General features: G+C 45.1%; 1 protein-coding gene across 2 annotated transcripts in view; it reads right to left on the bottom strand.

Moving 5' to 3' along the window:
- Window positions 1-17,317, bottom strand: part of KCNK10 (potassium two pore domain channel subfamily K member 10) — an 80,050-nt gene that overhangs the window by 48,134 nt on the left and 14,599 nt on the right. For both annotated transcript variants that reach the window (XM_028718098.2, XM_028718089.2), the window contains one exon: window positions 1,905-2,242. In XM_028718098.2, coding sequence (XP_028573931.1) covers window positions 1,905-2,242 — 338 coding nt within the window. The remainder of the gene's footprint in view (window positions 1-1,904; window positions 2,243-17,317) is intronic.

Here is a 17,317-nt window from a genome sequence, read left to right as displayed (position 1 = left end):
AAGGGAGGGCTGAAGCTGGGGAGGGAAAGGCAGTGGAAGCTGGTTCCTTAGGGGCAAATGAGGTACTGCACCACCAACCTCACCCTGCTCCCAGCCAGCCTGGCTCCCTTCTTATTTACAACCAGAAGGTACCATGGCCTGTAAGCTTCCTTCTCCTTGGTCTCAATGTTGCCTTTGTGGAACTCAACGAGGAGGATGGGGACAAAACGCGAACTAGTTGGCTCTGTCAGTCAACGTCTCTGGGGCCACCTACTGTTGGCCTCCCTGCCCTAACAGGCTCACCACTGGGGGAATATAACTCCGCCTCCTTATGCGCTAGACCACCCCAACAAAATCAGCTGCCTGCACCACAATTAGGCTTAGGGGAAAAGGTTGTTTCAAGTGCACTTGCTGTGTGGTGGAGGGGCGATCATTGTGGACACTACATCTGGAAAGGGCTGCTGGGAAAGGTGTGTGTGTGGGTGTGTGTGTGTGTGTGTGTGTGTGTATGAGAAAGAGTGAGAGAGCGCCCTTGATGGGGATTCTGGCCACACCCAATTTTGCTTTGGTTCTGCCTACCACTGCCCACCAAGGCTAGCCATGAGGGAGTGTGGCCCTCATCCTGCAAAAATCTTCCTACTCTTCTAAAAGGTCAATGAGCAATATATTACTGCCGTGTTACAATAGTACATTCAGAGAGCCAGTATGGTACAGTGCTCAGAGTGTTAGACTATGACGGGTTGCCAGGGTTCAAATCCCCACTCAGCCATGAAGCTCACTGGGCGACTTTGTGCCTGTCACCATCTCTCAGCCTAACCTACCTGACAGATTGTTGTGAAGATAAAAATGGGGGGGGGGAGGAGAGCCATGTATACTCTCTTGAACTCCTTGGAGGAAAAAAGTTGGTATATTAATGTAATAAAATAAAAACTGGGGTTTGCGGACTGTACATGCTTCTGCCTGAACTTGGAAACATTCTGAGTGGAAACATCTCTTCAGATCTTTTCTTCTCAACTTACTGTACATTTTAGATTCAGGTAGGTAGCGGTGTTGGTCTGACACAGTTGATATATACATATATACATATAGATAGATAGATAGATAGATAGATGATAGATAGATAGATAGATAGATAGATGATAGATAGATAGATAGATAGATAGATAGATAGATAGATAGATGATAGATAGATGATAGATAGATAGATAGATGATAGATGATAGATAGATAGATAGATAGATGATAGATAGATAGATGATAGATAGATAGATAGTCCAGTAGCACCTTAGAGACCAACTAAGTTTGTTCTTGTGGGACGCGGGTGGCGCTGTGGGTAAAAGCCTCAGCACCTAGGGCTTGCCGATCGAAAGGTCGGCGGTTCGAATCCCCGTGGCGGGGTGCGCTCCCGTTGCTCTGTCCCAGCGCCTGCCAACCTAGCAGTTTGAAAGCACCTCCGGGTGCAAGTAGATAAATAGGGACCGCTTACTGGCGGGAAGGTAAATGGCGTTTCCGTGTGCTGCGCTGGCTCGCCAGGTGCAGCTTTGTCATGCTGGCCACGTGACCCAGAAGTGTCTCCGGACAGCGCTGGCCCCCGGCCTCTTAAGTGAGATGGGCGCACAACCCTAGAGTCTGTCAAGACTGGCCCGTACGGGCAGGGGTACCTTAAGTTTGTTCTTGGTAGAAGCTTTCGTGTGCATGCACACTTCTTCTTTAGGAAACAGTGGCTGGGATCCAAGGGATCAACTGCAGCCCCTTCAGGTCATCAGGAAAACCAGAACTTGTGCAAAAAGATGCTTTCAGATCACACCTCAAGTAAAACTACACTTTGAGCATGGTGCATTCTCATTAACCATAATTTTAACAAGCCCAAATCTAGACCGCAGTGTCACTGAGTTTCATTAGTATGTCCCTTCTAGTTTTCTCACCTTAATCAGTTCCTCCAACTCCTGTTGAGATACGCATTTGTTCTCCAGAAGGAAATCTGCCTTGTCGTTGGCTGTTCTATCCTTCTGCCTGCTTTCTTCCGGCTGCTCCAGGGCACGAAACACAAGTCCCCCGGTGACCAGGTAGGCCACAACCACAAAGAAGATGGCCACCACCGTTTTCCACTTCATGACCGTCTGCAAACCCTGTGATGGGGCTTCCATGCTGGCAATCACAGTTGTCCGGGGGGAGGAAATGGAGAGTCGTGGCCCCGGATTGTGTGCCTTGGTTTTATTGCTCTCAGGTTGACACGCCAAGGGAACAGCTGCTGGAACAGTCACTACAAAACAAAATAAGCAAATAAGCAAACAAAACAAAACAAATAAGCAAATGAGGTTGAAATCTCTGCTTGATAACAAGAGTTTTGGTTTTCTTTTAGATTTACGGTTCTGAGGCCCTCCTGACTGCATTGCGACCTATCAGTAATTCAGCTGACTGGGATTCAGAGGGAACCCTATTCTGTTGCAGCACCCATTCTATGGATTGAGCGCCCTATGGAGATCAGGCAAGCACCAACAATGGGATGTTTTCACAGATTTAAAGATCTTTCTGTTTGCCTTGGAATGTCCTTGCTCTTGATAATGAATCCTGGCTGCTACAGTTGCTGGAATTTTGTGTTCTGGCCTGGATGTTGTCATTGTTGATATTTGTTTTAATGGCTTTTATGCCTACAGTGAACCATTTTTGGGATTCATAAATGAAAAGTGGTATATAAGTTTTTTAAACAAGCAAATAAATAAAATTATTATAACCAGGATATTGTGCAGCCTGAAATGGAGAAGCAAATGACACCACTGTCCCCAACATCAATGTCAAGGCACAAAGCACTTATCCAATATTAGTCCTATTCAGAGCAGACCCATTAAAATTAATGAACATTACTCATTTGGCTCCATTAGTTTCAATGGGTTGATTACAATCTATAACACCTCAAACTGGTCAAGCCATTCTGGCACCTGAAGCAGAAAATCCCACAAGCATATCTCCTGCTCCCTGGCACAAAGAATACACTAATGATTTTTCCGTGTATAAGATGCCCCCATGTTTAAGACACCCCCTATTTTGGGGGATTCCAAATTAAGAAATCACCCCTCAGCACTACCCATGTATCAGACGAGCCCCAATTTTAAACCTAATTTTTTGGTTAAAAAACCTAGTCTTATACAGAGGAAAAATATGGTAGTTTATTTGTTTATGTGTGTGTGTTTGGGAGCATTTATACCCTGCCTACTAACTGAAGTCTATAAATAATAACTTGCTGTCTTTTCATGACAACCAAAATCAGCTGCCTGAGGTGACTGCCTCACTCTGCCTAATTATAGGGCCAGCCCTGGTGTTACATGTCCGTTAACTGTATGGATGAAAACCCTATAACAATGATCCTAGACTTTTGCCCAGTAACTGCTGTTTTTAAAAGTGGAACTTGGCATGAATTTTTATTATGCTTTTTATGAGCTTAAGACGACTTGCTGTTCTATATTCCTACAACACCAGATCTTGCCATCAAGCATTCCCATCCCTTTCTGTCCACTTGACACACATGGAGCTATCCAAGGTGCTGAACTGCAATCTATACCTTGCCCTTGCCTTGCCGTGATTGCCTAAACTGGAACTCTGATCTTAGATCACGACTCCGCTACTGATGAGGCCGTCCCTCAAAACAGAACATAGCGGCATAAGTTTTTTGAGGTTCATTTCATCAGATGTGCAAAGCGTTGTTCCAAGTTAGCAGGCAAATACATGCACACGGCGAGGGGTTGGAGGTCACAAGAAGCAAGGTCAGAGGGAAATGAAATGCTAAGAAACAAAAAAAAATACCCTGGGACTAATATGATCAAGTTTATGGCTGCAATCCTGTACACACTTACCTAAGAGTAAGCCCCATTGAACTAAATGAGACTTACTTCTGAGTAGACAAGTATAAGAATGCAGTGTGCTATTACAGTGACTGTTCACAAGTGTTAACAGGGGCTAGCAAACTTTTTCAGCAGGGGGCCAGTCCACTGTCCCTCAGACCTGGGGGGGGGCGGACTATTTTTTTGGGGGGAATGAATGATTTCCTATGCCCCACAAATAACCCAGAGATGCATTTTAAATAAAAGGACACATTCTACTCATGTAACACTGATTACATGTAACACCATCCGCAGGCCAGATTGAAAAGATGATTGGGCCGGATCCGGCCCCCAGGGCCTTAGTTTGCCTACCCATGGTTAACAATAACACAAACATCCTGGCATTAGCAAGCTCAATTATACAGGTAGATGGTTAAAATAAGGGTCAAACTGCAAGCAACTTTTATAAAAGGGGAAATTGAACTGGAAAAGTGGCACCCTGAACTGTTTCCTCATTAAAATCGTACCACATACACCAAGGAAATCAGCCCTGCTTGGAAGGGGGTAGGGATATAGATACCATGACTCACATTGTCTTTCACACAGATTTTGAGATCATTAACCCATTAATATTTAGCAGAATAATGATGCAGAGGGGCAGGAGGGCCATAATAAGGTTACTATCAGAGGCTTGGAATACGAGTTTGTGATCTGGGGTCAAAACTTCCTAAGCAACTCTTGTTCCACCCTTGTAGTTTAATGGCGGGAAGTGAGGGAGCGGTGAATTAGTTCAAGTATCTGTCATAAACGCACTAAGTGGCCTCAGGCAAGCAACTATTCTGTCAACCTTCAAAGCTAAAATGCTTACCTACCTTGCAGAAGTGTTGTAAGAATTGCTGCGCTAACATATGCAAAAGGCTTTCTGTATTTATATTAATATTTTAACAAAGTTTTCCTCAGAGTAGAGCCGTTGAACTTAATGACTCTAACTTAGTCAGGTTCATTAATTTCAATGAGGCTACTATGAGGAAGACATGGTTGAATTACACCCATTATTATTATTTCTCAATCGGTAAGCGGGAGAACTAAATAATTACTCAGTTTAGAAGTATAAAGCCTAGCATCCTGCAAATGTTACCTCTGCCTATTTTTCTGATTTTCAAAACAAGGCATAAAGATGTACAGGGTGTTCCAAAGGTAACTCTACACCTATGGACATTTACTTACAGTATAGTGTAGAGTGACTTTTTGAACACCCTGTACATAGGATCATGCAACAGGAACGAAGGGTGCAGAACCAATCTCTTGGCGAACAGGAGTGGTGCCATTCACTTCAATGGGAGATGGGTTGCATCAAGAACACTCACAGGTGTTTCTCATTCACATCAGTATGTCGGGATCGAGGCGCCGACCTGAAGTCATTAGTAACTGTGTTTGATCATTTATAAATTGCACAGTCTCCAGAAGGATCATATTATTTCAAGACTTTGAGAGAAATGGTGTCAGAAGTCAAAGGTTAATCTGCACATGTTAGACAGTGTTTCCGATAAATGGTGTATTAGAATTCCCTGAAGTGTGACATCATCTTTCAGAGAACCTGCCTTAATGCCTCCCAGGAAAGCAAAGGGGTTATTTTTGCCTTTTGCCTTTGCATCTTATAAAAGGAGCAGTGTGGTCAGGTATTCTATTTATACAGTCCTGTCTCCTTTAAAAATACATTCCTATTCACCTCAAGTTTGGGTAAACTATCATAACAAATATTGTATACTATGTGCCCTAGCCCAACAGTACCCAGGGTAGTGTTGCAAGTTTCATTAGCCCCAGCCAGCTTGGTCAGAGAAGATAGTCTAAAACTTTTGGAGGACATCATCATGTCAGCTCCCCATTGCCCTTTGCGCCTTCTAACCAAGCACATTTTATTGTCAAAACTCTAGGATGTGTGGGGTGGGTGTAGTAGTTAGAGTGCTGTAGAAAATCCAGGAGACCAGAGTTCAAACCCCCACTTAGCCATGAAGCTCACAGGGTGACCTTGAGCCACTGACAGTCTCACAGCCCAACCTACCTCACAAGGTTATTTTGAGGATAAAATGAAGGGGGGGGGACTGTGTGCAACACTTCATGCTCCTTCAAGAAAAAGTGGGGTATAAATGCAGTACTTAAAGATATCAATCACCAAGTTTAAAGGAAGTGAGGTGGAAAGATCCTGAAAACTTTTCAATGTACAATAAATAATGCAAAATGCAATCCATTCACAAAGGCTGTTAAACTCTGAAAAATGATTAAAAGCCTCAATAAATTTACTAAGCTATTCCCATAACCTGATCCTAATAGCAATCTACTTCACTGGCATTTGATAATTTTGGGTACAATCTAGCTACCAGCATCAGCAAAAATTGACATTTTGAGCACTACACCTACACTGATGCTAGTGAGAGTTTCAAATATGAACACACCATTTTTAGTCAGCTCTAGTCAAAGTGTGGGCCTAAATGGTAAATAGAATAGCTGAACAAATTGGAGGAGGGATTGTCCTGAGGCTTGTGAGGCTGCAGCAACGCCTCTTTTCCTTTAAAATATAATTATTTCTTTTGAACTTTCTTTTGAACCCTTACCCTAGAGCCTCAGCTGCATGGGGCTACTTGCTGCCATGCTTTGCTCTGGCTGCACGTACAGCAACTTGGACCCAGGAGTGATGATGACATTCCATAGCTTTGGGGAGGAACTGAACAGAAACCAAAGAAAAAACATGGCTGCCACCAGGAAAGTTAGGAAGCTGACCAAGTTGGACCCTCTAGCACAGAACTGTCTACACCAGGCATGGCCAAACTTGGCCCTCCAGCTGTTTTGGGACTACAACTCCCATCATCCCTAGCTAACAGGACCAGTGGTCAGGGATGATGGGAATTGTAGTCCCAAAACATCTGGAGGGCCAAGTTTGGCCATGCCTGGTCTACACTGAGCAAAAGTGGCTTTCCAGGGTTTCAGGCTGGGTTCCCTCCCAGCCCCGACTAAATCAGTGTCAGAAACTCAGATATATAAGCTAGGTGCTAACTGGCTCCTTAAAGGAAGGTTACAGTCACGAAAATGGAATGCCTAGTTGTCAGTTTGGGGCAAGACGGCTCTAATGACTTATTTTTCAAACGATGGACTGACTGTGATTGACTCTTAGTTAAACATCTGGCTAGTTCAGATGACAACCTTGAGCTAGGTTAAGAGCTTTGAGAACTTAAAGAAGAAAAGTCACTTGATCCAGGGACAGTCCGCATATATATTGGCCTATTCTGACCTCTTTTTCTTAATGGTGACGGCATTCTGATTGTACAGATAAAATATAACTGATAGAATTCTACAGGATGGAGTATAAGTATGTGAAACCAGTCCAGATCCAATGATCCCCAGGCACGCACCTCTGGATGGTGGAGATGTCCCGTGCCAGCCTGGCGCCCAGGCATCTTCACCTGGTCGCAAGTGGTTGAAAGCCAGGTACAAAATGCACCTGGCGCCTGGCTAATTTCAAACACTGCTAGAGATACTGGAGATTGAACCTGCATGCATGCCAAGCAGATGTGCTAAATGGCCCTTCCTACATCCACCAGCCGAAGCCAATTCCTCATCCCTGCATCAAAACATCTGAAAAGGGCTACCACAAATAGTATGCCTGCTTCCAACCTACATTCAACCTCTGAAATAAGTATCTGTCTAGAGCCTGACTTCTTCAAGAGGCATCTTCAGAGTCTGCTTTCCCTAGCATGACACGTTTTCTTGTGCCTGTTTGTTAACTTGTCATGAAAGAGGTTTTAATCTCTCTCATTAAAAGCAATGACAAATCTCAGTTTATGCAACATGCACATTAAATTGGCAGATCCTTGTGCCTCATAGGGGACTTGCCAGTGTTGTGACACAGCCCTTTCCCCCACGAGATGGTGCCATTTGGGAAAGGTATGTTCCTGTTTGTTTTGAGAGGGCACAGTATAGAACCATTAACAAGCGGCCTTAAATGTCAGCATTTGCTTCTTCATACGTCTAGCTCATTCTAGTTTTAATATTTACGAATGGATTCTCAGCACAAAGCCACCCAAGGCGATGAATAATAAAGAAGGTAAAATAATGCAGTCATAAAAGCAATCACATTTAAAAATGCACTTCACACACACATACAAGATGGTACTAAAGACACTACCACAGAAACTGCAATGTCTGCATCAATTAAAGACCACTAAATGCTGGAGTCAGTGAATGGCCAGAGAGCATCTGAAAGCTACACCATTACGGAAGATAAGCAGTTCTGGATCTGTGGATTGGCAACATCTGGAAACTTCATATAAGGATAAGATGTTGGGTAAAAGTAAAGGTAAAGGTTAAAAGGGACCCCTGACCATTAGGTCCAGTCACGGCCGACTGTGGGGTTGCGGCACTCATCTCGCTTTATTGGCCAAGGGAGCTGGCGTAAAGCTTCCAGGTCATGTGGCCAGCATGACTAAGCTACTTCTCGCGAACCAGAGCAGCACACAGAAACACCATTTATCTTCCCGCCGGAGCAGTACCTATTTATCTGCTTGCACTTTGACGTGCTTTCGAACTGCTAGGTTGGCAGGAGCAGGGACCGAGCAATAGGAGCTCACCCCGTCACGGGGATTCGAACCGCCGACCTTCCGATCGGCAAGTCCTAGGCTCTGTGGTTTAACCCACAGCGCCACCCACGTCCTTATGTTGGGTAGTGACCAACTAATGTGTCCTGTCAGCACAAGCATTTAAACATTTGCAATGGAAGTTTCTCCTCCTCTCCTCCCTGCACATGCCCCCTAAATCTGTACAAGAGGTTCTCCTAATATGCCAGAGCAGATTTGGGGAAGGCGCAGGGGGAGGAGAGTGAAGAAAAGTTAAGCTGTGCTAGCATAAATCCTTTCACTGATGGTATGTGTTGGCTGGATACTTACATAATAAATATTATTTCAAAATCCCGAATTCTAGTAGTATAAGCTAGTGGCACAACTGTAGCTTCCATGCCCACATGCAGAAATCACTTTACACCAGGAATCAAGAACTTGTCGTCCTCCAGACATTGCTGGACTCCAGCTCCCATCAGCCCCAGGCAGCTTGGCCAATGGTCCTGAAAGAGGAGAGCTGTATTCCAGCAACATCTGGAGAGTCAAAGGTTCCCCATCCCTGATTTACACCACAGTCCTCTTCGAGAGTTACAAGCAGCAACATTTGTAGAAAAGGGCTCTAGGGCTGTACCAAAAGAATAAGTCTTCACTTCATTCTATCATTCAAATAAGTAGGGGGTGCATGTAAGCAGAACGACACCTTACTACTTCATCCAAAGGAAGGGGGAGATCATTTACTGTAATGTTGAATAATAAAAGCTGCATTTAATATTTTCAGCACCAAAATAAGTTCAAAGATAGTCATACAATAATAGAATTATAGAGTTGGAAGGCTTGGCACACTTGTAGTATGCCCCACTAAATACAGTGGGACTTACTTCTGAGCAGCAGACATCAGCAACCTTGCAAGCTATCTTTCCATTATCTGTGGGCTGCGGTGATTTCATAGGAATATAAATGTTTTCATATAAAGATGATATACCTCTGACAAGTTAACAGCTATATTATGAAAACTGGGCACTAAAAATGTATCCGTTACGTATTATCTGAGGGGAATGGGTGAGAGGTGTCATACAATTGGAAGAGGACCAGATGGTCTAAATGTCAGTCCAGCTCTAATTCAATTTCTGCCATCCTTTTAGGTACCTAATTTAATCTGAAGGTAACGTGAACTCCAGTTTTAACCTTCCATAGGAGCAGCTCCTAACAAGACCTAACCTCTTCCAAATTTCCTTTGTTATGAGTCTACAATTATGCATCAGTGCAGAGCTGTGGTAACCCACACTCTGCCTGCTGCTTTCATCCTACTCACCAGATGAGGCATGCAAAATATATCCAGGAATTCTTTTCTTTGAAATGCTCAATTGTTGATAGAGAAGAAAAAGGTGGTTGGCTACATTAATAAACACCGAAAGGTACTAATCTATTGAAATCTTTACTGTCAGTCAGTTAGGGCAAGCTACTTGCTCTTCAATTCAGAGGCCATAGAATGACAACATGCAGGGCAATGCACATTTCTTTTCTTTTCTTGCTCAATTTGCTTTATGTTGACAAATTGAACCTGCCGCATGCCACTTCAGCAGTGGCTTCCATAGGCGTGATCGGCAGTTGTGAAACAGGATTCAGCAGAATTGTTCCTCATTAACCTAGCATAATCTCTCTGGGGAAAAGAAAGAACAGGAGCAGAATAGCCATGCGAATTGCTCCCCTGCTTAGTCAGCGGTAGCCAACACAATGCTTTCCAGATATTGTAGGACCACAAGTGCCAGGAGTCCCGGCCACCATGGTCAGTGGTCAGGGCGGATGGGAGTTAGCTACCCTTGCCCTTAGTCAACAGCTGGGACTGCCAGGGTAAAAAAACAGGAGCTCCTGCCTCTGTGAATAGCTGCCATGTGTGGTGAATATAAGGGGATCAAGTTGGAGCCTCATTGTTGATGAGGGGTAGCTCTTAGCTTGTTTTCAGGATCTGCCCCACCAACTCCTTGCTGTCAGCTCCTGACTCTAACCTCACAGCTGCCTATGGCTCAGATCTGACAGTTTTTAAAAAAAGGCAATTAATTACTCAAAGGAGTGGGTTCCCCTCTGTTCCCCCCATCCCCACAACACACACCCCCCTTTCAACTTTAATAATAATAATTATTATTATTTATACCCCGCCCAACTGGCTGTGTTTCCCCAGCCACTCTGGGCGGCTTCCAACAGAATATTAAAATACAATAGTCTATTAAGCATTAAAAGCTTCCCTAAATAGGGCTGCCTTCAGATGTCTTCTAAAAGTCTGGTAGTTGTTTTTCGCTTTGACATCTGGTGGGAGGGCGTTCCACAGAGCGGGTGCCACTACTGAGAAGGCCCTCTGCCTGGTTCCATTCTTGCAGGGAGGGAACCACCAGAAGGCCCTCGGCACTGGACCTCAGTGTCAGGGCAGAATGATGGGGGTGGAGACGCTCCTTCTGTTGACTTCTCCAGAGTCAAGAATTTCTCACAAGGAGCCTAAATTTAGGTGTTGTGATCAGTGTATATCAGGCATCCCCAAACTCAGCCCTCCAGATGTTTTGGGACTATAGTTCCCATCATCCCTGACCACTGGTCCTGTTAGTTTTGGGAGTTGTAGTCCCAAAACATCTGGAGGGCCAAGTTTGGGGATGCCTGATGTATCTTATGCACACTGGAACAAACCAGTATGACTTTTGCGAATATCCACTGAAGTCAACCCATTGAAGGAAACTACAGGCTTGACCATAGCCTATGGTTTGCTGTCTTCTGGCCCAAGTTGTGCTCTGTGCCAGCCTTTGCTAACCTGGTGCCCTCCAGTTGTTTTTGGACCACAAAAACTGGGGCTGATGGGAGTTGTAGTCCAAAATATATGGAGAGCACCAGGTTGGTGGAGGCTACTCTATGCAAGGCCTTCCTGATAGACACAGTCATAAAGAGGAAGCCAATGCCAGAACAGTAATGCCCATCCATGCCAACAGATGCTACCTCCCAGGGGAAATTCATATGAGCCCAGTGGCATATTTATTGCTCACTGTGTTCCTGTAAATTGACACTGGGGCAACAGTGCCTGCTAGTGTGGCGAACCCAAGAAGTAAGCAGAGTATTTTAGAGCATCTGAACAGGACCTTGCTGTTCTAAGTAGAAAAGAAAGAATGGCTTGCCAAACCAGAAGAGGCGTCCGCCAAAGGTCCAGGAATAGAAATTTATTCAAATGAACTGTGGAGATTAAGAAAGTGAGCAATGGCACACTCCAACAGAAAACAAAAAGACTGCTACCATATCGCCTTACTGCACAACCCTGATCCATAGTGACCCCAAGGGTCATCTAGCCCAACCCCCTGCAATGCAGGAATCTAAACTAAAGCATCCATGACAGATGGCCATCCAGCCAACCTCTGCTTCAAAACATCCTAGGAAGGAGAATCCACAACCTTCCAAGGGAGATTCCACTGTTGAACAGCTCTTACTGTTACTTACTGACCATGGCTACTCAGAAGTGCTACTGATTTCCATCAGGCTTACCTCAAGGTAAGTGGGGTTAGGATTGCAGTCTTCATCACTAAATCAACACAGCCCTTAAGTGTTTTGGCAAGGGCTTAACAGCCAGCACATTACACGATAGATGCTAGTGTTCTAGTCATGCTCGCTTACCTAGAAGCCATTCCCCCACATTCCAGATTTCTGGAAGCTCCTTGTGGTTATTTATCGGTGAGATAATGGTACTTGATACAGAATCAAAGGTGCGCTTTTCTCTTTTTTAATCATTATTTCATACTTATCAGGCTGAACCTTGACAGCTGATGACAGAACAAGTCCCCGGAACAATTTCCTGCCTTTGGCATAACTGCATTGCAGACTGAGCTATGGGGTGGGGAGGGGGGCCTTTATCTTCCACCATGGCAGAATTGCCATTATAGCAGTTGCAGAACACTGAAGAGAGGTTGTAAGAGAAACTGCTAAGGGAACAGCTGCATCCGTTTCCCTAAAGTGGATTCTCTAATGCAGTGCACAGAGTTGCTGACTTCAGCAACATTTCAGCAAGCTGCAGCAAACGCTGCTGGTGGTGTCAATGAATTTGGGGAGGGGGGTGGAGTGGAAGCAGAGGCAAGCAGGCCAGAATAAAGGCATAAACTATGGTTGGCATCAAATGCTCTTGACCAGCAACAGGGAGAAATTTTGCTTCTTTGAGGCGACACTGGAATTGCTTTTCACTTTGATGCAACTTCAAAAGCAGCTCCTGCCTGCAGCTTGGTGGGTGCCTGCTCTGCTCAGAGTACCACAACTCAAAGTCCTGGTGTTGACCTTTAAGGTCTGGGAAACCTTTTTCAGCCCAAGGGCCATGTTCCCTTGTAAGCAGCCTTCCGAAGGCTGCGTCCCAGTGGTGGGTGGAGTCAGAGGCAAAAGTAGATGGAGTACTGCATGCCATGCGCCAAGCTTCACCTGCTTAACAGCAGCCTGAAGGGGGAAGTGGGGTGACTCCACCTGCAACTGATCAGCCTGCACAGAGGAGAAGGCACTGATGAAAACCAGCGTCTTCAACAGAGCTCTCAGCAGCAGTCAGATGCTGGAAACAACGCCTGTGGTCCCTGGCCAAACCTTGCTGCTTCCTGCTCTCCATCCAGACCATTGGCTCTGTGATCACCTGGATTCCCTGGCCTCTGGACTGTCTGACTTAGTATGTGAGTTCTGCTCTCAGGCAAGACTTCCTTGGAGACTCCAAGCCCTTGCTTACTCGGCAACAGGTCTTGGACGGGGCTAACACACTGCATTTGGCCAGGAGGATACATCTAAGCCACAGGAAGTCCAGGGTTTCTACATTTACACAGCTCACAGCCCCCCCCCCCCCACTTCCCAACTCTCTCTAACCTCCGTCCAAGCATGCAGGAAGCATTATCAGAATATGGGGATACATTCCAGACATGCCAAAGCACTTGAGGAGGATACAGAGCAGGACCAGTGAGGGGTGAGGCCTGGGGACAGAGCTGTGGCCTAGGGAGAGGTGTAGCCTGGATGTTGGGCTTTAGTATGACCCCACAGGGCTTTTATTATAACCTTGATGCTTCATTCTTGTTATATATGGTGCTCAGGAAATCTTATGATGCCACATACCATGAGGAATGAAGCTTGGTTGTCATCCTAGCAGATCTTTTTCCAAATCCCGCCCCCCAATCAACCCTGAAACTGTCACATTAAAGCAATTCTGAAGTAGCAATTGTCAGATATTACCAGCTAGAGTCTAATAACATGATTCCTGATAGTCGTTGAAAAATCAACATTGTTCTATTCCATCAACCTATAATTGGAATCCAAGTAATTAATAGCTCTTAGGCCAAAGCAACTCCTAATTAGTTTGGAATTTAGTATAAAGAGTAAATTTTAAAAGCCTCTAATTTTGTAGATGTTTTGTTCGCTGCTTTTGTAGAAAACAGTCGTCCAGACAATGAAATAAAGCAGGGAGACCACTCTTCACAGCCAATTGTATGGCTGGTTCACAAGTGGGAAATTGGGCATTAAAAAGCATGTTTGATATGATGGGGTAAGAGCCAATTGTATGTTTAAATGCCATCAATTTGTTGATAGTCCTTTCAATTTATTAACATTAATACAGGCTAGTCTGGCTGGTGCTGAATAGAGTTGCAGTCCAACAAAATCTGAAGGGCATCAGTTTAGGGAAGGCTGACCCAGTTGATAAGGACCAATTTGGATGCTACAGCAGCCTACCTGTCACATCGAGCATCTTCCATGAATCCAACACAGGCAAAAATGCAACACTGAGCTATGAAAGACAGTCCGAACTTTCATTTGCCCCTACTGCAACCAAGGTCAGATTGCTCAGGGGCGGGAGTTTTACAAGTGCTCCGCAGTAATGAGAGCACTGAAACTACAGGAAGGAGTCCCAAGGCTAGCTTTTCAGCACTGAACAAATTCCCACGCAAAATCTCAGGGCTGAGATAAACATCACAGGCATGAGCAGCTGTCCTTTCTCTCTTCCCTTACGCTGCACCTCTTTCCTGATTGGACAAGTTCTGCAAGTCTTGAAAAGGACTATGACACCCTGGAGAGCGCTCTGTGAAGACCTAAAACGTTTTAGAGGGAATTGGGGGAGATTTCCTTTTAACCTTCAGGAAATGATATCTGCTGTCATTACATGAAGTTATTGTGCCTCTGACCTTTCTTGCACCACACCTCATTCCATGCATAGCTAAGGGCCAAATGGCACATAATGTTAAATGCACTGTCGCATTTAACTATAGTTTTAAACTGGAGCCTGTGTGGGGTAGCGATTAGAGTTTTGGACTAGGACCTGGGAGCCCATCATCATCATCATCATCATCATATTTAATTAATTCATTTGTATACCACCCTTCATCTGTTGATCTCAGGGCAATTCACAACATAAAAAACACAAGATAAAGAACACAAAATACATAATAAAAACAATAACAAAAAAAACCCCAATAACCCCACTCTCCACCACCTGCTCCCACAAACACATTTAAAAGGGTGTTGGATGAAGCTCAGTGTGTGATCTTGGGCCAGCAGCTCCCAGCCTAACCTAACAACAGGTTTGTTGTGGGGATTAAATGAGGACTGAGGGGAGAACCACCTTGAGAGAAAGGGGTGGAATATAAATTAAATAATTAAATAAATAGCAATTGCTGCCTGGTTGGGATGGAGGCTGATCATGAATCAGGACTCTGAATCCTGATCAAGACTCCCAACTCTGCCCTGATTCCAAGAAAAATCACACACACACACACAAGCATTAAATATCTGCAATCAGTTCCTTTAACTCAACCTGTAGTTTGGAACCTAATCCTGTCTGTGGTCCAATCAGCACCTGCAAGCTGCCAAACAGTGTTTAGACAAGGCTGATGAGCAATATAGATTTCTGTCTGCTTGTCTTAGCTCCTTCCAAATCTTCTCATTTGTTGCCTTCCTTCATTATATCTTTCTTAAGACCATGAGGGCAGCCTCGCTGGATCAAATCAACAGTCTATCAAACCCAGCAACCAGTTTCAAGCCAATCACATGCCTAGTATAGGAAACCCAAGTACAGGACACGAATACTGTTGCCCTCTCCTACTGTTGGTCTCAGGCAACTGGCCTTCACTGTCATGCTGCCATCATGACTTATCCTCAGTGAATTTGTCTAACCGCCTTGAAGAGCTCTATATGGGATGTGGGTGGCGCTGTGGATTAAACCACAGAGCCTAGGACTTGCCGATCAGAAGGTCGGCGGTTCGAATCCCCGCGACGGGGTGAGCTCCCATTGCTCGGTCCCTGGACCTGCCAACCTAGCAGTTTGAAAGCACGTCAAAGTGCAAGTAGATAAATAGGTACTTTTCCGGTGGGAAGGTAAACGGTGTTTCTGTGCACTGCTCTGGTTCTCCAGAAGCGGCTTAGTCATGCTGGCCACATGACCCGGAAGCTGTTCACCGGCTCCCTCGGCCAATAAAGCGAGATGAATGCCGCAACCCCAGAGTCGGCCACAACTGGACCTAATGGTCAGGGGTCCCTTTACTTTTTAATGTGGAAATAGCTGGAGAAACATAATGAAAATGGAGTGAAGTAACACGTGAATGCAGCCTGTGTCTTATGCCTTTCTCTTCCTCAATTGCTCCCCTCCCACCTCTTCTCTCTTTCTCTGTCTTGGTTTCTCTCTCCCCCTCCCCCCATCTTTCATTACTTCCACTTATATTTCTTGCTTTCTCTCTTTCTGAAAAATTGTGTTGGTGCAATTGATGGAGGTCAACTTAAAGTAAGGTGTTGTACAGTTTGGACTTAGAAACCCACCAGCAGAACACCATCTAAAGTTTTAAAGCCTCTGGATGAATATTTGGAGACTATGCAGCTCAAACAGCCTCTACTATTTGCAGATTCATGTTCAGTGTGAATAATCGTCATGTGAGCCATCTAAGGCAACAGGCAATGAACTAGCTTTGGCAACATCTGACACTGATTGGAAATACAGTGGTGCCCCACAAGACGAATGCCTCGCAAGACGGAAAACCCGCTAGACGAAAGGGTTTTCCGTTTCGGAGGTGCTTCGCAAAACGAATTTCCTATGGGCTTGCTTCGCAAGACGAAAATGTCTTGCGAGTTCCTGCAGGGTTTTTTTCCTCCCCCCCCCTTTCCCCAAGCTGCTAAGCCGCTTATCAGCTGATCCGCTAAGCCGCTAAACAGCTGATCCACTAAGCCGCTAAGCTGCTTAACAACAGCTGATTGCTAAGCCGCTTAACAGCTGATCGCTAAGCCGCTTAACAGCTGATCGCTAAGCCGCTTATCAGCTGATCCGCTAAGCCGCTTATCAGCTGAGCCGCTGAGCCGCTAAGCCGCTTTACAGCAGATCGCTAAGCCGCTTATCAGCTGATCCGCTAATCACTTAACAGCTGATCGCTAAGCCGCTTATCAGCTGATCCGCTAAGCCGCTTATCAGCTGATCCGCTAAGCCGCTAAGACGCTTAACTGCTGATCGCTAAGCCGCTTATCAGCTGATCTGCTAAGCCGCTAAGCCGCTTAACAGCTGATCTGCTAAGTCGCTTATCAGCTTATCGCTAAGCCGCTTATCAGCTGACCCGCTAAGCCGCTTATCAGCTGATCCGCTAAGCCGCTTAACAGCTGATCCGCTAACCCGCTAAGCCGCTTATCAGCTGATCCGCTAAGCCGCTTATCAGCTGATCCACTAAGCCCGCTAAGCCGCTAATAGCGCTAATCCGCTAAGCCGCTAATGGGCTTGCTTTGCAAGACGAAAAAACTGCAAGACAAAGAGACTCGCGGAACAGATTCTTTTCATCTTGCGAGGCACCACTGTAAGTGAAAACACCAACTGGTCCATGACTGTCTGAATGAAGTAATGCCAGTTCAAATGACTGAACTTATAGTACAAACACAGCAAATGAGGCTATGGGTTTGTTT

This window comes from Podarcis muralis, chromosome 1 (assembly GCF_964188315.1).
Source record: "Podarcis muralis chromosome 1, rPodMur119.hap1.1, whole genome shotgun sequence".
Taxonomy (NCBI): Eukaryota; Metazoa; Chordata; class Lepidosauria; order Squamata; family Lacertidae; genus Podarcis; species Podarcis muralis.
The sequence above is the reverse complement of the archived record's forward strand: the minus strand, read 5'-3'. Positions and strand labels throughout refer to the sequence as shown.